The sequence below is a fragment of the Meleagris gallopavo genome, chromosome 5 (assembly GCF_000146605.3).
Source record: "Meleagris gallopavo isolate NT-WF06-2002-E0010 breed Aviagen turkey brand Nicholas breeding stock chromosome 5, Turkey_5.1, whole genome shotgun sequence".
Lineage (NCBI taxonomy): Eukaryota > Metazoa > Chordata > Aves > Galliformes > Phasianidae > Meleagris > Meleagris gallopavo.
Genome location: NC_015015.2, coordinates 30128960 through 30149768, shown reverse-complemented (window position 1 = coordinate 30149768; position 20809 = coordinate 30128960). Strand labels below are relative to the sequence as shown.

The 20809-nt window shown below is 41.8% G+C and overlaps 1 protein-coding gene across 1 annotated transcript; it reads right to left on the bottom strand.

The window, feature by feature from the left end:
* Positions 1–7641: 7641 nt before the first annotated feature.
* On the bottom strand, positions 7642–20356 carry LOC100545111 (homeobox protein Meis2). The gene is made up of 6 exons (XM_010711628.1): positions 20278–20356; positions 19652–19857; positions 19415–19465; positions 18722–18772; positions 17798–17947; positions 7642–7815 (listed from the first exon to the last, which is right to left on the bottom strand). Exons 1-6 carry the CDS (start codon positions 20354–20356, stop codon positions 7657–7659), a joined length of 696 nt encoding a protein of 231 aa, XP_010709930.1. The 3' UTR covers positions 7642–7656.
* Positions 20357–20809: the final 453 nt, after the last annotated feature.

Below are 20809 nucleotides of genomic sequence, written 5' to 3'. Positions count from 1 at the left end.
GGGGGGAGGAGGAGGTAGAAAATAGGGGGGGGGAGAAAAAGAAAAAAAAGAGATGTTGCCGACTGTTGTGGGTCATGTTTTTTAATCCAGAGTATTGGACATGTAACACAGCAACAAGAGCTGATCATTTTGTTTAATCACCTTTTGGATCTTTGCCAGATGGTCTCTATTGAGAGCGCTGCAAACAGAGAGAGATGAACTGCGTCTAACATGCCACTAGAGCTTTCCCGTAAATGTCTGAGAACTGAATCCAACAAGAATTTAGTCTCAGAGCAGAAAGGGATACATTTAAAAACTATGTGCATTAACTATACTTTTCCCCATAGAATCCTCACTTGGCATGAATAATTTACCCACTCTTATGCTAATGGGATCATGAAAGTATCCCTGTGTCTTTAGTGCAGCTATTCTCAGCTTTCAGTAATTACCCCACCCAGTGAAAATAACATGGCTTCTTGCAGACGAGCGGCCCACTCCTACCTGGCAATTAGAAAGATCATGGCTGACATGGAGCAGTCCAGGAATGGACCGCCAGCTCCTACAGCCTGAGCGGGCAGCTGAACGAATTGATGCACTCCACTGTGAGCATTTCTGTGTCTGCTCACAGTCAACGTGGGCAAGGAGATCCTGTGTTGTTTGTTGTTCTTTTGTTTGTTTGTTTTTTTAAGGATAGTAGAAGACTTTAATACATTGCCCGTGCACCATAATACTAAGAAATAGCAGCATCAGTAGTAAAAATCAGAAAAAAAACAATTTTTAAAATTAATATTATTATTTTTTAAATCAGTGCCATCACGTTGAACAAGAGGGAGAGAATTGCTAAGTCAATTAGTGTTTTCAAATTTTATCAGCTACACAAAGGAAAATCCTACATTTTTTTAATTATTATTTTAAAAAGTTTTTAAAGACCTTGTTTCTAAGAACTAGGCTTTGACCTCTGTCCATAGCACTCTTTGCTAGGTAGTTCACTATGTAAAAATTATCAGGCTAAAACATCTGGGAAAGAAAGCTATGAAACAGCAGGGAACGTGGCTGGTTTATTGTTTATCTTTTGTTTATGAGGCAGTATTCAAGTTTAATTACTACTCTAAATTAAACTCTAACAGGCATCAGGAGACATCCCTTTACACAACCAAGTAAAAAAAAAAAAAAATCTAAGAGATTCCAACACTAGATCTTTCAAATAAGTTGGCACATATAGGAAGAAATTAGTCAGTCTGTAACAACACAGGAAGACATTTAAGCACTTGCTACTGTATGTTTGAATGCGCTGCATTATGAAACCATTAATATTGTAACAAGCATACAATTGTAATTTAGCAAATGGGATGTTATCTAACATTCAGAGGCAAATTGGGTTAGGCTGAGTAGGATCTGAGATGAAAAGAATGGCCTAAGGAGGAATCCTACCTTCTTCGTTTTGAAATACAAATATATAAATACACACACACACTTAAAAAGAAGAAACAACAAGAAGCGGAGGCAAACATCTTTAAGTATAATTAAGTAAACTCTGAACGTACATGTACACAAGGAAGGAAGGAGTTTGCTACATTTACCACAACAGTAAGTGACCAGTTTTGGATGAACTTAGCTGTAGGAAAAAATAAAAGTTGAAAGCAACTAGCAAAAGATTATTCCAGATGGCATCTGTCATATTGTATTTAGGGTTATTTTAAAGAGATTACTGCCACTATGAAAACATTCCATTGACAGAGTTTTCCTGGGCTGTGTTTGAAACCCCTGCATAGCACATTCAAATATGGAAATAAATGTTGTCTAGGATGTATCTATTGATAGACTTAATATATGCATAAATAGAACAACATGGATTTAAATCTAAGAGTGAGGTGAGGATGTTAAATGCAAATGTAAGATTTTAAATCCTGCACGTTCTGAGCTTTAATAAACAGTGAGGAATCTGCCTGAATATTAGAAAACAGAATATGAAGTAAAGATTCACTATGAAATTTTACTGCTACTTATCGAATAGTGGATAGGGACATAATTATTCCCCCAACCCAACAATCAAAGAAGAACTGCAAAAAGCTCTATTTGTTCACGCAATAGAAAGAAAGAAAAGAGAGGATGGTAGGATACTAAAATGTGACTATATTTAGCTGAGCAGGTTCTGGCATCATTATGGTTAATGTGCATGTGGTGTGCAGTGTGAGCTCAGCAGTTACTGGGCCAACTGTCTCAGTATTTCTGGGAATTCTGCCTATTCACAGTGCAGGGATTGTTCAATTGCTGCAAAATGTACAAAATGAATTTTACAAAAATGAATTGTAAGGAAGGCCCCATTACAACGATTTTACAGCAAAGATGTCAACATCAATTTTTCTTTCATGCATAGCTAATGATTAAAACAGCATATTCCATTTGCCTAAGACAATTTATTTCATATTGGCACATCAAAATATTGAAATAGAAAGTTATCTTTACTCTACCCTGATTATTCATTGCTGCTGAACCCACACCATTGTTCAAACCATGAAAAAATAAAACAAACTTGGCAAGAAATACTTAAAACAAAGGCTCATCAATATTCTCCAATTTGTCAACATCTCAATTACAGCAATGGAAAAAATGTAAATTTCATGTGCTTTGAACACTAAGAGGTCTATTCTTCTGTCAGTGCACATGCGTAACTCCCATCACCATTAATGGGAATTACTCATACATTTCAACACAAGGACAGGCCCCTCAAACTTGAAAGGAAAAGATGAATTAATAAGGGCTACTCTCTTCCTGTATCTTCCCCTGCTGAAAAAAGTCATTGTTCCTTAGGAGTTTTTCATACTTCATACAGTTCACCTTCAGGAGAGCTGTGCCTTCTGAAATAATGCCTCTCCAGTGAAGCATTATTTATTAGGAAGTTTAATTTTTCACAGTCTGGATATTTGGGCTTTTCCATTTGGAAATTTCTTTCTTACAAAAAGGCAGCTCTTTTCCAGTAAAACTAAACTTTATAGATTTACATGTAAAAATAAGAAGAAATAAACGCATATTCTGAATCCTTATAAAGAACATGTATGCTAATTAGCCTCAGCAGGCTCACTTACATGCACAATGCTATGGGAAAAAAGTTGTAGTATTTGTTTTTGGATATTAAGCTTTCAAGACTTGGTGTGAACTGTTTATTATTAAAATTATTATTTGTTCATTATTATTATTGCTATCCGTCTTCTTTTTTTCTTTTTTCCCCTATCAGAGCTTGGTTCAAAGCTTTATGTGGTTTCAGTAAAAAGACAGACCTTCAGGCATTATCAGCTACTTTCACAAACAAATTTGTTCATTGCACGATGGTATTTAAAAGCTACACTGCCTAATGTTTCAAACTTGCATCAACCCAGAGGTGTAATCTAGGATTAACACACATGATTTCAGTTAACATCAGCTAACAGTTGACTTAGCCCTGGACCACGTGTTGAGTCTTTGCCACAGAAACGCAAACAACAATTTTTCAAAACTACTTGAAGATATTGCCCTACAGAGTAATCCTCAGATATGGAGGGACACATCCTCTTCCTTCAGCACAAGCAGCCACAATAAACAACCAAGCCATCAAATGAATAAGGCAAACTGAAGTTGATGCCCATTTATTACCTTTACTTCTGCAAAACCTAGAAACAACTCCTTGACCATAAGTAAGAAGACAATTTTATCACCCCAGGCCTAATACTAAAAGGCACTGAACTTCCCAAAAGGTCCTGAAAAACTACAGCCTCTCATCTGACTTCTCTGGATCAGGCCCTTTCATTGACTAAACTAAGAATGTGACAAATGAGGTATAAAATCCTGGTATAATAAAATACAAAACTGAAACTGTTCCCTGGTGCTTTCCCGTAGATCACATGTTTTTAAACCTTCAAAAGATTTATTTCTCACTTTCCATGCATAATCTGCCATATTCATTATTTGAAATATCTCATAAAGAGATTAAATAGGAATTAAAGTCTGGGAGCATCATATCCATCACCGTAGTACAAACTGATGCACAACTCTAGAAGTCATTTATCCTTCTGTGTGAAGACAGTGGACTTTAAAAAAAAAAAAATTGCCTCCAAAGAATCCAGAAAACACCCCAAAAGACTTTGAGATCTGTTTTCTTCCTTTCCAAATAAAAGGGATGATAAAGCTGCACACACCTTTTAATCTTCTGCTTAGAGTTTTCACACATATATTCCCCAACAGAAACCCAAGGGTCTTCTCTCTCTTCTCCCCTTCTCTCAGCCCCTTTCCTGCCATCTCCCTTGCTATAACTCAGCTAACCCAACAGAACCAGTCAGTTTTAAATTTCAGTTGGGACCCCAGTGACCTGTTAATGAATCTACAGAGAGGAGAAAAACTCACAGTGTTGAGTTATGCCTGGTGTTGCTAGCTGACTTGGAGTCAGAAATGCTTGAAGCGTTAACGTAATTGCAAGAATGTGAAAAATGAAGCGTTGGGCTCCTGAGCAAAGCGAAAGGTCAAAGCAAGCCCTACACAAAACAAGTCTCTGGAAGATGGCCTCATTAGACCATTAAATCAGCTTCTCCTTTTTCTTCTTTGTAAGATGTTTAGAGTACTTTATTTTATTATTGGTCTATTTAACTCTCTCTTTCCAGGACAGGAGGAAAAAAGAATCAGACCTGCTACATAATTACTGATCTCTAAAATGGTGTTGGATGGCATTGATCTGCATTTGTGGATCTGAACCAGGATAAAATCAATAAATGCTTGGTAGATTACAGGTCACTAGTACTTAGGTTTGTTAGATGATCAATATGTTATATAGCTTAGTTTTCTGTTGAACAAGTGAGGTGACATGTTAAGAACAACATAGACATTTGCTGCTAATAAAATTAGGATAATCTTTCAACATTTATTGCCCGAAGGCCCTTTCCTTAACCCTTTCAGTGCCTGTGCATCTAATATCAAACATTGACTAGATTAACCCTTTTGGTGCCAAAAATGCAGCTATGCATTGTCATCAAGAGGTTGTCCTCCATAAACAGCCAAAATGCCTACACAGTTATTTTGGTTCCAGCTTCAGGAATTGAGTGTATTATTTTATGTAGTAAATATAACTACCTCATGCAGAGAAAGTCCGTAAAAAAAACGTGTCATCACTCACCCATCTCACTTCCATCTCCTAAAAATCACAAGCTACATGCACATCATAAACTTAAGGAAAAAGATGAGACACATGGAGGGAGAGCTCCCAGGAGCCAGAATAGACTGGGTCTAGTCTGCATCAATTCTGCTGCCACCAGGTATCAGTGGAAAAGCCCAAAGATTGCTAATGCAACCTAAGACTCTGTAACAAACTTCCCTTCCCAAGAAATCCTTTGGGTCAAGTTGAATACAACATTTGAGGAAGGTCTCAACAAAACTGCAGGGAAACCAGGCTGACCTAAACAGGTTGCTATGCCAGAACAGCTCCAAAGGGCATTCCACTACACTTAGAAGTGGTTGGGACAGATTCACTGCCATTTCAATGCAGTGAGTGCAGACCCTGCCCCCTCAAAGAAGCATACAGAAAATTCAATGCAGATTTCTGCACCAGACCTCCCTCTTTCTAATCTTTCCCAGGGTTCGGGGAGAGAGCAATCCAAAGCTGTCTCCAATGGGAATTTTTCCTGCACTGTACGATCATACATCTTTCAGCTGCCAGCAGCTGAGAGGAATGCTGATTTGCCACTGGACGACTGCTTCCTTTTAAAAGGCCCAACTGAGTACAAAGGGAAGTGCATGAGCAATGTTTCACTTTGCTAGGCCAGGCAACACTGGTGATGGATTTGGCCCTTCAGCAACCGTTCATCTTCTGCAGACATAAGTGTAACAGGTTTGTTTAAGTCACATATACTGCCAGAAATGTCCATTCTCAATAGAAAGCTCACATAGTTGTAACCAGCTACTTTTTCCCCTCATGCTTAGAAATATTTCTCCAGCGCCCCAGTTTACATGGTGAGGGATCAGACTGTTGGAGAGATGCAAGATCTTTGGATGTCAGTATGAGGGAACTCTTTACATCAAGGATGGCTAAGAGAAGCACTCTTAGTTTATTTAAGGGTCTCCTCAACAGAGTGAAGATACAAGTGTGACCAAATTTCTTACCTATCATTAGAATTTCCGCAGTCACAGACGACTCAGAGGATCTATTTTTTAAGTGCACGTGATCTTCTGCCATTTCAAATACATCAACAACAACACACAGTTTAAGCGTTTCCCCAGCAGTAAAGACTGGCCAGCCAGTAGGCATAACACCATTTTGCCACTCAGCAGTCAGTGACTTGTCCTTTGCGGGACACTGAACAACATGAGTTCACGTTGGGCCATGTGCAGCTTTGGATCAGCCACACAGGACACGTCCTAAGCAACTCACATTGGACACAGATCACACCCTGTGCCAGGACTGCCTCTATCACCAATAGCACACAAACAAGTTGTACACATAGGAGACAAACCTAAACTGCCATATGAGAGACAAATGTCACAGGTTGCACTTGAGACACCGGGTTGCAAGAGAGATTGGGCAGCTCCCTGCCACACAGCAGCCTCAGAAAGAGGTAAAATGGTGCAGCAGTGTAGCCATCCAGGCATAGCTGAACCACGTGGGAGCCCCTGCAACATGAGGCCTGCAGCCTTGAAGGCCATTCCACTCTGCTCCTCCCATACAGCTAGCAGGATCACACATCTGTCACCTGGCTGCGTGGTATATGCATGACCAAGTGAGGGAACCGCAGTGGCAAAATGTGACAGATGCAGGTGGAGGGAGTGAGTCATAAGGCCTTGTAAAGGTAGTGTCATGTTTGTCAGCAGAGGCTTAGTGTAACAACAAAGAATAAACAAGAGGGGAGCCCATCACAAGCTTTGCTCTTAAAGATCATCATTCTGAGCAAGAGTCTATGTGTGGCAGTAGCCCATCTTTACCCCACTCTTTAGTGCTTGAGACTTGAGTCTCACACCTGCTGGAGCCACTAATACTTCTAACAGGCAAGTGTAAAACACTATCATATCAAGATGACAGCTTTTGACACTTACTCAGCATGGATGCAGATGACCACACACAAGGTGCAAGGCAGTAGGAAATAAAACAAAAAGACCTAAAATAATAATCAAACCCCCAGAACCCTGGAGAGGAATTCATTGCACAGACACAGCAAAGATTTTGCAGTTCAGGTACATCTCCATTTACCATTCAGAATCAAGATTTTCAGAAGCAGACACGAGTCCGTACAAGTAAACATTGCAAAAAACATTTTCTATCCAGTTTGAGTTTTGTACCTACTTCAAGTTAGCAGTTTGATAACATCATGCAGGAAACTTTTCCCCAAATAAAACTATAGGTTAAATTCTCTGTTTGTAGCCCAGCTCAAACTACTGCGACACAGCTGGGGAGTATGTCTGTCATTATATTTACTTACACCACGCAAAAATAAACTGTAGATAACCAAATTTGTAAAGGAATTGGCAGAACTAATCAATTGTTATTACAAAGCTTGTTTGAAGATTAGATATTTCTCTTTGAAATAATAATAAAATGCAGCTAAGTGGGTTAAGAAAAGGAAATACCGTCTCCCTAAGTTACAGCTGATTATACTGCAAGTCTGCCACTCCATGTTTACTCTAAGGCAGATGTACTGATATAATAAAAAAGCTGAAGTTATTTTAGTCATGCCTACTTTGCACAGGGAAAAAGTTTGACCTTTTACCTTGCTCGCTGCTGTTGTCTCCACTCTGGGAAGCATGGCCCCCACTGGAGGGCCCCGGTGTGCCTGCTGAGTGCGTTGAGGTTGCATCATCGTGGTCTCTCCAAGATGAAGGATTCTGGTGTCAGAGTGCCAAGGAATTTTTTCCACAGTTCCCATTCCAACAGCAAATGAAGAACAGAAAGAAAACCAGGAAAAGAGGGGAGGAGAGGGAGAAAAGTATACACATTAGCATTTGTGAAATGTGCCAAATACTGATATTGTTTGCACAGTGTAATAATTCTTCAGCAAAGACAAACAGAAGAGGTACAAGGATTTTTTTTAGTAAAATAAAGGACATGTTAATAATAAAAAGAAATAAAATAGTAACATATACACATTTATATGTATGTGTATATACGTATATAAGCTACAAGGGGTCTTGGAGAAGAACACCAACCAACCTACACAGTTTATGGTACTGAGTGCTCACATCAGGGCAGTTGTCATGTAAACTGTCTCTCCGCACTTTGTTTTTCCAGACTGACGAGAGATGGGAGGAGAGAGGAAGAGGAGGGAAACTGTTTTCGAGAAGTAGAGAATGCGTATGAAAGAGGGATGTGCCCTCCCACCCTATCCTCTCACTGGTCTGTGCAGTGGAAAAAAGTTGAGGCAAATACAAAGATGCAGGGAAAAAAAGCAAGCAGCTTCTGAAATGCATTATAACATGAAGATGTTTCCTTACCCCCAACCACCACGTTGATGTGACACATTTCAAATATTTCCTAGCTGTATCACTCTAACAGTTCGCTTACAAGCATTGTCAAGAATAACCACCAGGTAATTACCTAAAATAACACGTATAGTGATTTTTATGTAATTCTTTCCATATTACTATGCATAAAACACGACAAAAGAGAATACAGAAGACAGACATACAGAGTTTGTAAAACTTGGCTAAGTAACTCCTCAACCACTGTACTTTATTCACATCATTCATGATAGCTTTCTAATTTATTGAGCATTGGTTTTCCTGAAGTGAGGAGCTGCTATTTAAAGGGATAAGTGAGGAAAAGTTAATGCTACAGTTTAGCGCTACTTTGTTGAGTGTACTCTCCTCCTGTCCTCCTCCCCTTTCCTGATCATTCCCAATACCCTGCTGTTGCTTAAAGGAAAACAGGAATTCTACTGTACAGGAAGAGCTTTATCAGCACCACATGAAGGCAGGCAAGAGATGGAATTTCCTCTGGCAGAAAAGGAGAACAAGAACACATGAAACAGATCAGACTAGGGGCTGGACCTGCATTACTTGTCACCTGCATGTGACAACTTAAATCAAGCATGTTATAATAATCCAAAACCAAAGCAAACAACAAATCCTCCTCAACCTCCAAAAACTACCCCCCTCCAAAATAAATAAATTAATAAATAAATAAATAAATAAAAATTGTTTGTTAGGTTTGACTGCATACAAATGGTGCCTTATGAAATAACATTGGGCTGCTAAAACACAAGGAGAGCCCAAAAGCAGCAATTGACAAGCTTTGTTAAATTTTTTGAGAGGGACCAATTCTGACGTCATCTACCCCAATGTGTAGTAGTAGGAATAAGTTCAACAAAATCATCTGATTCACCCATTTATAAAATTTAGTGTAAGTGTGATTGGAATCAGGTCCCCAAATACATAATGAAACATCTCAAAGTAATCTCCTAGTACTGATTAGTACCACATGCTCTATAGCAACATAAAATAGAACTGCCAAAGAATGTCTTACAGCAAAACCCAGTAACATAAATCTAATGGACCTGACCCAGATCACGGCAGAGACAAAGGGAAGAGCCTATGACTTCAAAAGGCTCTGAATAAAGCTCTAGGTGACCAAAGGGTGAGAAGGATCCAAATCCCCCTTCGCCTTACACAAACACACACATGCACACACGTATGGGGCTCCACAGCAGGAAGATATAAGCACATCAGATGACAGTCCATGATCTTAAATTCACCCCACCTATCAGCACAATTGACAGCACAATAGCATTTATGGTACAAAACTACCACCCTTCCAAAACCTGTGAGACCAATCTCCTTTTCTCACACAGACCCACAACAGAAAAATAGTAATAACCACAATGAGATTTTATATTCCTTGTCATTGTTAAATTAATTAGGTCTCTGGAATTCCTATTAATGCTGTAAGCCCCCACAATTTCATTTCAAAAAATAGAAAAACTTTACCATCGTTTTACAGAATCAGGTGGGAAGATACAGAAAAAGAACAGTGAGAAGGCTTGAAAGTTCAGGAAGCCCAGATGTTATTAAAAATAAAAATATAAAAAAAAAATCACAGTTGAAAATAAGGTTCCCAAAAAGTTCAGATGGAAATAAAATGAGAAACTGAGTAAGTCTCTTTACAGCCTCGATTAAAACACAGTTGTGCCTATGAGCTTCTCTTTTTATCTCTGAGTTAGGAAGCCACTCAAATAGCTTCAAGCTGAAGGCAAACAGCAGACAGGAGCTCTTCAGCCCTCTGCAGCCTCTTAGCGTCAGCTGTTTGCCGGATGGTAATCAGATAAAGAGCTAGAAGAAATACATGAAAAAGAAAAGAAACAATAACATAGCATGAATTTAGCCCTCCAACAACACCAGGCTGGAACCTTCTTTTAGAAAATGTAATAATTGCAACATGTTCACCTAGGCTAAACTTTTCAGGGAACACAGTGAGTTATGTTAATTTTATGCACTGCAGGCTCTCTTAAGCTGGCTGCTGTTGGAGCTCCTTATCACACATAAGAAAATTACAATAATTAACTGGTAACACCTCAGTTATGTTTTAAGGCAAATGCCATCCAAAACCTATCATAGAGTATTTCAAAAGCTTAGACCAGCCTTTCTGTTTCAGAAATGTGCTGATTTGGAAAGGCTCATTAATAAGACTTCCTGGAGCTGAAAACTCTTTCTATCCCTACCAGGCTGAGTTGTTCCTGACCTCCGTTTATACATTCGGTTTTGGAAAGACAGGGTGGACTGATTGGAAATTCAATGTATTCTTTGCGACATAGTTTTCTCAAGGAAGCAATTTGGCAGAATTTTCTTGAAAAATAGAAATAGTTAGATGGAGTATTTCAAGAGGCAACGGTAGAATTTTGGAAGAGTCTAAAAGCAAAGGAAGCGTCTATGCTTTAATATTATTTTTAAAATGATGAATAACTCTCGGGGTGGAGTTTACAGCCTCATAAAAATGACAGAATTCTTTTTCATTGGACTAGAATCATTGTGCAGTCTCTTTCTTGCCCTAAGCTGTTTCCAACTTTTCATCCCTCAAGAAAACTTCCTAGCCAAATGCCTGATACAAGCATTTATATGTACATCTTCATCATCAAGAAAACAAAACAAAAAACAATGACAGACCTAAAGTGCGCTTCACTAGATACATTTTATCAGTATAGTTTGGAGAAATCCATCCTGATACAAAGCCCTCCGGTAACAATTCTAATTTTCTATTTCATTTTTTCCATTAAATTTGTATTAAGTTATTGCATTGTAAAAAAGAGAAAAACAAATAGATAGCATGAATTATACAAACTATTTGCATAGCTTCTCGTATCTTTCTACAAGGTTTAGTAATATACTTTACAGAAACATACCAAAGAGCATGGATGATACTTGCTAAAATACAATCACCTGTTTTGCGTTTGCCTGTACACAATGAAATGTTCACACACATATGACCTAAACTAATGACTTGTACCACAGAAGGTAAACAGCACACATGTATCTATTCCCAATAGTTTTAATAACTGGGAGTCAAATATGATGCTCCTCTTGCTCTTACCTAATTGTGTTAAAGAGCAGTGTTATCAGGAGAAAAGCAGTGAATACTGAGCAGAGCACAATAGAAAGAGATGGAAAATAGATACAAGAAGCTAGGTCTCCAGGGGCAGTATTTTCTATTTGCTGGGCTACAGACTCACAGCTGATAATGCAAGTTGTAATTAATATAAAAGCAGGAGACAATATGGGGAAAGCTTGTACTAGGAGGGCCACAGGAGATCACTCCACTGCTATCCACTGTTTCTCATTTACACACAGCTTTCCCTAGAAAACACAATTTTGCCAGTGTTTTTTCCCTTGGAAAGTTTAAAAAAAAAAAAATTGATTTATCACCATTGCTGAATTTTGCTAAATCTAGAAAAGAACAGCAGAAATGACAAGAGTCTCTTGGTATACAGAGCAGTCTGATGCATTACACTTTAGTCAATGCTGCAGATCTGGTGGAAACTGTAAGAGTTTTTTCATTGCTGCAGGATTTCTTGAACAAAGGTGTTGTAACAGAGAGATTTGATAGAGGACAACCTTCAGCCAAATTGCAATTGTTACTTTGCATGCCCAGAATCACCACTGGGCAAAGTCAGGCAAATTTTTTGGGAGTGTACGCAGTCCCTCTGCAGCTGATTCTGATCTCCCAGTGTTTTTATGGCGATATTAAAGACTCAATTAACCATAAGGAATTTGCTTCTTATTTGTAACTGGGAAGTCAGATCAATCAGGCCAGCTGATATCCATGTGAGTACGCTGAGCAGAAATTGGCTCACAGACGTTAACCAGCATTTGGAGTACACAGCCATGACGGGATCAGGGCCTTAAATTTTGTCAGATGAAATGGACAAAACCATTTATCTTGTGTGAACAAATAAAGCATGACTTGCTTTCCTGAAAGAAACTGCAATATCTGTAGGACTCTCTGTTAACAGGGGTGGAATTGAAGGTCTGGAGGTTGCTTTTGTAAATTAATTTTTCAAACACAAACCTGAACAGAACTACTGACATGGGTGGCATTCTCTTCACTAAATACAAGCCAAATCCTGCTCACTTTGTTCTTACAAGCAATGCCTGTAAACACCGTGGAATTACTGGTGTGACCAATACTACAAAAATCTGTCTCTGTGCACCACAGTGTATCAAAAGATGGCATGCTATACCAGGTGTAAGAACCCCTATGCATACATGCATGTGCGTTTGTGTGTGTGCATTTGTGTGTGTGTTTCAGATGTATAGGATGATATCTTAGAGACTGCTGTGGAACGAGGCAAAAATAAACTTATTACATAAAGGAACTCTCAATAAGTAAATGAGCTGTGGAAAACTCTAATTGTGTATGTTTTTTTTAAAGGCTGCTCCTGATATTACCAAGGTATGTTTTCCTACAGGTGTGTATTCAGTGTGATTTAATAACTGAATTGTTCGTGAATTGCACAAGTGAAACAAAACAGAAGTAATGTGTTCCATCAGATATTCCTGTACATATCTACATGTGTACAATTTTTAATTTTGACATTCTTGTCCTTTGGCTTCACGTTTGAGTAAAGTTGTCTAGAGGAATTTTTGACACTCCTAGAATGTGGCAACGCTCTTAAAACTACATGCTTTGTATTTTTCAGTTCAGATTGAAATCAGACATATAATCCACCTGTCAGTAAAGAAGTGAGACTTGAAAAATCAGGTTTTTGTTGTTTTTTTAATTGTCCTTCTACGTCGTTCTGTGTGGCTACACTTCATCTAGAATGATAGACAACTCAAACCAAAGAGGGAACACCAGCATCAAATAGATGGAGAAATACAATGTCATTTCAAATAGAGAGAACCCAAATTAAAATTAAAATATTCGATTGTGAGATGTCTCGTAACTTGTCTCAGCAGTGCCCGTCAAAAAGAGCAAATACATGATGTTCTCTACTGTCTCAGAAACTTCCTGATGCTCCTCGATCCTTCAGGATCAAGGGGCCTTCAGTGGCATCCTAAGTCCTAAACCACGCACTGAGAAATTTGGTTACGAAAGAAAAAAGTTTGCCCTTCTTCTTTTTTGCAGTGAGCTCCTTGGTTTCCCTTCTGACCCACTACAGACAGGAAGGGCACCTCTGGGGTCTGCTCAGCATTCCCACCGAGGTCCACCAGGGCTGCGTGCCTGAGGAGCACCAGCTCAACAGCAATTTCCTCAGTCAGACCCTTCCAAAAGGTTTAATTATATAGCTGGAACTGATTTTTATTTTTTCTCGTCTGCAAGCAGACATCAGAAATTTGCACAGGCCATTCTTCAATAAGAAATGTGAAAGAAACACAAAATGTCTGTATGTCCAAAAGTACAAAATATACGTATCTCCTCATGTGAGAGCTGAAAGGTTTAATACTCAGACTAATATTTCTCTTCTACAGCTAAGGCATCAGATTTCTGACCTGTCAACAGTCCTTTTATAAAAAATGAGACGTATGTATATTTCTATCCATTTTTAATTATATTTTATGAATGATGATCTGTATATTATTACCTCTCAGCTGCAAATTGACTATAACTTATAAACAAATATCAAGAAGACTGAGGCCCGAATCCTGCTCCCATGAAAGCCAGAGGAAGGAGAGCCATAAATTTCTACAGGAAAATTTCTAGGCTTCAAAGTAGACTGTGCTAATGGAAAAATTGTATGGCATCAGGTGAGACCAGGTACAAAAGAAATGTAACTAAAGTACAAACTATAATTTATGCTAGGAAAAAGAAAAGTTTTTTAAATCCTCAAATTTTACAGGCATCACTTTTTTCCAGATTTGAATAGCTGGAAAGAAAAGAAAAATGAGATTTGTTGGCAATCTCAACAGATATTTTAGGCTGAACGCAGAATGCGGGATAGGGCCCAGCATGTTTATATTGAACAATAATAAATTGTCTGTGCTGGGAGACTTGACTCGAATTGCAGCTGGAAAGGTTTCTTTCTATTTTTTCTTTCCTTACTGATCTGGTTCAGCCAGGGCATAGCTGTAATTACCTTCTTCCCATCTACAGCTAATACCTCAGAGCAATAAAAAAAATACGAGGGTGTTAAAAATTCAAACACTAATTATGGGCTGTTATATTTACTAAACACAGCAGAGTAATAACAAAAGTTTCAGCTTCTTGTGGCCAGAACTACACTATTTGATCTTGTAAGTCCCTGGACCCCTTGCACTTACTGTATTACATAACAGTTAATAGTGCACTAAAACAAAATTCGATGTACACATTTATTGCCAAACACATACAGCACAACCACGTACAGATGTCTCCTCTTTCCACCACAGGTATACCTCTGAAGATTTCATTCCTTTGTTGATTTTGCTTTTGGTTTCCAGCTAAATTATATAAATAATACAGCAGCAGATTTTGAAAGGGGAAGCGTTATATCTCAGCATCCCAGTTGAAATGCTATGGTAAATATCAGCTAATCCCATCATTCTTTTTATTACTTATGGCAATTTTCAGGTCTAGCCAAAGAACGAAAATGAGAGCTGCATTAGGTGCCGGTTCCACTCTGCCACTGTCACTGTTGCCAGTCCTTGTACACACAGAAAACACACACACAGGATGTAGATTTATACCGCTTAATAAGAACAGAGGTGTATGGATTTTTGGGGTGTCAAACAGCTGTCACAAACTGTCACCTCCACAGGAGAAACCTTGGCACACAACAAATGCAACTACACTGCTTTTTGGCTATCATTATTCACAGCCAATCAGCGGAGCTGCTCCTGGTATTTCATGTGCAAATAGAACCATGAGGGGAAGACCCCTGGATCAGAATAGTGGGCCAATACATAAAACAGAGGAAACAACATGCTGTCTCTGTCCCTCTGAAGTGGCTCATCATCACCCCTGCACCAACTTTCACCAAATGAGATCTAGCCCGGGGCTATATATTAAATATGCATATCAAAGCAAATGAAAAAATAAACCTGGAGAGTCAAATTGGACAAATTTGCATGCTTGAACTATTACATTTTCAGGTAGATGCTCGCAAATGATAGCATGCTTTTTGATAGTCATGCATGTTTATATTAGCAATTTTTAAAGCTTTTCCTACTTTACAAACAAAAGATTTCTTCCTGCTGCAGCCTTGCACAATGTAAACACCAACGTGTACATAAGCAGTAGTTTGACCAAGCTGTAGAACAGTGTTAAAGTTTTGTTGAGAAAACAAGCTAATATATTAAAAAAAAAAAAAATCCAATAAGGAGACACATTTCCCAAAACGCATGAATAAAATGTAACTATGTGATACCACTCTTCATTTCCCAGTTGGTGTTCTGGTTGCACAAATTATTGCTTCCTTTCAAAACAAATAGCAGGGGGCTAAAGTAAAAATGTTATAGCTCAAATCTCCAGGAAATAAAAGGCTTTAAATTATAATACCCAATGAAGTGGTAAACCCTAACGGGTGTAAGATAAATGGGTTGTCATATTTATTTGAGTTTGTTTTTGGGGCCACAAAAAATAAAAGGAGATTCTTCTTAGGGAAGATAATGGTTATCAAATTATCAAAATGCTAACCCCCTCCACCCCGTCCTATCATTGTGTGCGAATTTAAATATTATAATGGAGCACTGCAAATTGGCTTGAGCATTCACCATCTGCCAGAACCCTAAACAGGCTAGTTTATCTAATCTCCTCAATATAAACATAAGCATGCTCCATTTCTACACTTCCACTTGAAACGCGCTCTTGTAAAGAAACCGTACTAGAAAAACATGGAGGTTTTTTTTTTCTCTTCTTCTTCTATTGCTCTGAATTATACACAATGACCCTATAGCTTTCAGGGTGCCACTCACTCTAATTTCTTTTCTCCTACTCCTCCATAATACTTATGCACGCGCATTTAGGGTTGTAAAATGCCATAAAACAAATATTTTTGAAACAGTGTCATGCCTCATAGACTTTATTATCTACATGTGAGATAACTGACAAGCGGAGAAACTTTCAGGGACCACTGTGTATACATTTTTCCCCTCAAAATAATAGATTTCAAATGCACAGCATCACAGGAATCTTGTTCTGCGATGTTTACCTCACACAAATGACAAAATGAAAGTCTTGGCTTCAAAAATATTTCCAGGGCTCTGGAACTAAGCAATACCAGGAGAGGGGTGTTTAGAATTTATGATTATCTCCCAGTTCAGCTTCGGTCCAGGTCTAATGCAATTGCCAAACACACACACAAACAACGTGTTTTCAAAGGAAACAAAAGCTCCTGGAAAGCTGCTTCTCCCTGGGCTGAAAGCTGCTCCACTTAACGCGCAGGGAAATGAGGGCGGGCGCCTGTGCAGAGCATGGTTAACTTCACACCGGGTGTTAAATTAATATTTCAACTGCTAAAATATTAGACTGTATCATTTAGATTATGAGTTCAATTGAATCTAAAACTGCGTAAACCCCCTTTCCCCCCTAGGGATGCGTTTCCTATAAATAAACCAGAGTTCACACCCACTCTTTTTAACCAGAGCTCTCCGCTCCCTCTCTGCGGTACCAGCTGCAATCTTTCCCTGCACATCCCGAGGTCTCTCTTCCTCTCCATGTTTCTGAGTGTCACCGGAGCTGCTCCCAAACCCGGAAAAACAAAGGCTCTCTGCTCACCATGCACACCAACTTCAGTCCTACACACATAGCATGAATTCACCAACTCCGCAAGTGTTAAAATCAACCACTAACCTACAGTTACTCCATCATCGTTCTCTCCAGCTTTCTGTAATACATTGTTAATAATTGCTTCATCAAGGTTACTGTCTTTTATTATGAAGATGCTTCAGGCGTTTGGCAATAAGTCCATATTCTGACAATAAGCTGCTCTAAAGCACAAGCATTGGAAACTCTCATATGCTAACCCCCTTCTCTAATGCAATGTAGTATTGCCAATAATTCTCATCACTTGTCATCCCCGCCAGAGGGGAGGGGGGAGGAGAGCAGCAAACTTTCTCCCTAACTTTCTTCTCTCTGTTTTCCTGTGTTGTTGCATCGACTACAGAGTTGGCAAAGAAGGACAAAAAGCACCGAGCACCACACTGAACAGTTCGCTGCCTCCCCAAGTCGCCTGGACCAGCAAACTTTACCAACCACTGCAAACTCGCAGTTGGAAACAGAAGGAAAGTTTCGCATTTTTACAACTTTAGAAACCGAGAGGGAAAGCCTGGAGGTGGGATCCGAGCTTACTAAAGGTGGAAACAATACCAACAAACAACAGCTACAAACAATGAAACCGGGGACTGGTCCTCTGAGCAACTTGAAAGTCTCAGAAAGTGCCATGAAGAAATCAGAAGGACTTACATGGTCGGCTAAATTTGTGGAAGATCCTGAGAGTTCCTCGTGGTCTGACTTGGAGCTGCCATCCCTTTCATCGATAACGAGGTCTATTGGCATTTTTCCTTTCAAACAACTAATGTACCGATGGCAGAAGTTATCGCACAATTCGTGAACCTGAAAGCAGCAACAGGAGTGATAGCATCAGTAAGGGCAAGCTATCGGATTGCAGCTCTTTTTGGGAGCAAGAACACACTCTGAGCTCCTCCACGAGTAACTCTAATTAAGGGGCACAATAGTTGAAGGCAAGGAAACAATAGAGAAATTGTTGCAGCGCATATTATTCTCCTGAGACTTGCCGCAGCAACAAGTTACAGAGAGAGAGACAGTGTGCTCAGCCCGGTGTGCGGGGCAAACCCGATGTGCCGCTACCATAGCGGAAGGAGCCTCAGGCCGGCGGTAATTCCGGGCCGGGCCAGATACGAGCTCAGGACCGTGGGACTCGGGCATGGCCCTGGTCAGTCCGGGGAGAGCTGGCGAGGTTCTGGGAAAGGCGCTCCAGGCGCGGGCACAGCCCCTCCCGCGCCGTGCAGGGCCCCCTGCCTCCTCCAAACATTTACTGCTCGTTTGGGGTTAATGTGCCTGGAGGAGCGGGAGGGAAGCGGGAGGGCTTGCATTTCTCTTTTGGTTAAACATAGCGTTTCCGAGTCAGGAAAAGAGCTTCTGCCGAGAGAAGGGGTAAGGAGGATGTCACGGGTTTAATAATGTATAGATTTAATGACTCGGTTGAAATTACACAGAACAAAAAAATGCCGGGCCGGGCTGGGCATGGCTGCCGGTGTCACATGCTCCAGTGGCACAGGTTATGGTGTCACCTCACTCCCGGCCGTGTGCCCGCTCCGTCCAGGGCAGGGACAGGGGATGGCCTGCATCAATCCCAGTGCCTCTTACCTTCTCTAACTCCAGGAGGTGGAACCTTAGTACTTGTATTGCTTGGATCATCTGCAAAAGAGTTGGGAGCAGGGGTTAGGTGGGAGAGAGGAGCTCGGGGGTGCGACCCCAAAGGGGCTGTGGGAGTTGTCAGGGCGGGGGTCATTCCCATGGGTCTCAACTCTCCAGCACGCCTGAGCAATATGCATCAGCTTTATCCCGAGCACTCGGTTTTTATAAGATTGATTCGGGGTACGGGGTTGGGCGTTTGTTCCCGCGGTCCCGGAGAAGCAGAGACTCTTCCTCTGCTCTAGGAGGGGCCGCGGAGGGCCGAACACACGCTCTCACCCCCCCACCGCCCGGGGAAGAAAGGGGAGGGGGGAGATGAATAGTTTGGCATCTTCTTTACAAGAGGATTTAGGCACTTTGAATATTGAAATCGTTCACATTAGCAAAAGAATTAACGCTAGAAATCTCCAGCTCCCTCTTCTTAAGCAGTTATCTCCTTCACTTTGGCTTCCTGTGGCTTCTAAGCCCGGCTTCGCGGCACGCCAGGGCCGGAGCGTTTACCCCGGCTCGCCCCGAGTGCGGCCCTCGGAACCCCTCGGAGAGGCGGGGAGCCCTCCCGGCCCGGCCGCCTCCTGTCCCTCTCGGTAGGCGCTGTCCGGGACTAGGGGCGGGCGGAGGACGGCGAGCGCAGGGGTGAGGCCTTACCAAATTGTCCAACTCTGGGTTTGAAGAAAAAAGTGGTTTTTCAGCGCGGACCTACGAGAAGAAGGAAAAGCGGCGTGGGTTGCGGCTTCTTCCTCCAGCCCTAGGGATCCCCTCTTTGCAGCCTCCCCCCGATCCTCATCCAAGGCCCCTTTCACCGGGCACGGGGTGAGGACCCGGCCCGGAGGGCACCCGCCGCCCGCCCCCACCGAGGGGGCCCCGGAGGGAGCGGTGCCGGACCTGCTTGGCGAAGACGGCGATGTCCTCGTTGAAGGAGTCGGAGGAGCAGACGTCCCCGCCGGCCACGCCGGGCTCCCGGGGTGTGCAGGTCGCCAGCTCGCACTTCTCAAAGACCAGGGCGAGGAGGGGAAACAGCGGGTGCCTACCGGGCAGTGGCACACAAAGGGACGGGGGAGGGGGGTGGGGGAGAGGGGGGAAGAAGAGCTCTGATCAACAAGTAATTTGGTAACGCACGGACACGCACGGACACGCGGATACGCTCTGCAGACTCCCAATTTCGCTTCGGGCAGAGCGGGGCAGAAGCCCATTTTGAAATAAAACGCGGTTTTTGCGGTTTGGGGTCTTGTTCTTTCGGCAACCGCGAAAACCCCAACGCATCCCCCGTGCAGCCCCCGCAGCCGCGGACAGAGTGCCCGGCCCAGCGCCTCGCTCCGCTCCCGGGAACCTCGCTCTCTGCACCGCCGTTTAAAATAACGCGAAACGCGGAGTTTCCCAGCCCTCCCCTCCAGCTATGACCTACAGGGCGCACCGCGGGCAGGCAAACTGCGAACCGCTCGGAACGGGATTTTATTTTCGCAAGGGGCCTGCTAGTAGCACTGCACTGAAGTTCCCTGGCCTCGCAGCACCCGGGACCAAACAGCGGTGTCCGAGCAGGGCGCGAGGAGGGGGCAGGGGGCGGCAGCGCTTCGCCGAATATTTTCCCATAGTTGGTGCAGTCAGGAAAAAATAACTGATCTGCGTGCTGAGCATGAGGACTCGGCTGGTGTGCTCTCTTGTTTGGGTCTGAGCAAGGCCCACACTCCACCGTGCACCGCACTCTCTCCTTCGGGATAATTGGGGGTTTCTTTTAAAAAGGGAATACTCGGTGCCCCCCGGCAGCACACGAGGCCGCACTGCTCTTCCTCCCCTCACCCTTTCTCTGCTCCACACAGAGCTCCACGCTGCCACCAATGCTCACTGCTCCCTTCTCGGGGAAGAGCAGCTCGTGGGCAGCGAATCCCTCCCGTTTTGCCCGTGATCGGAGCAGCCCTTTATTTACAGCACGGTATTGTGGCACGGAGCAAAGCACCAACACTACACTTCTTCCACCCAAACTCAGAACACCGCGAGCCTGAAGTGCTGCCCGGGCCTTCGGAGCGAGACAAAAAAACTCACAAA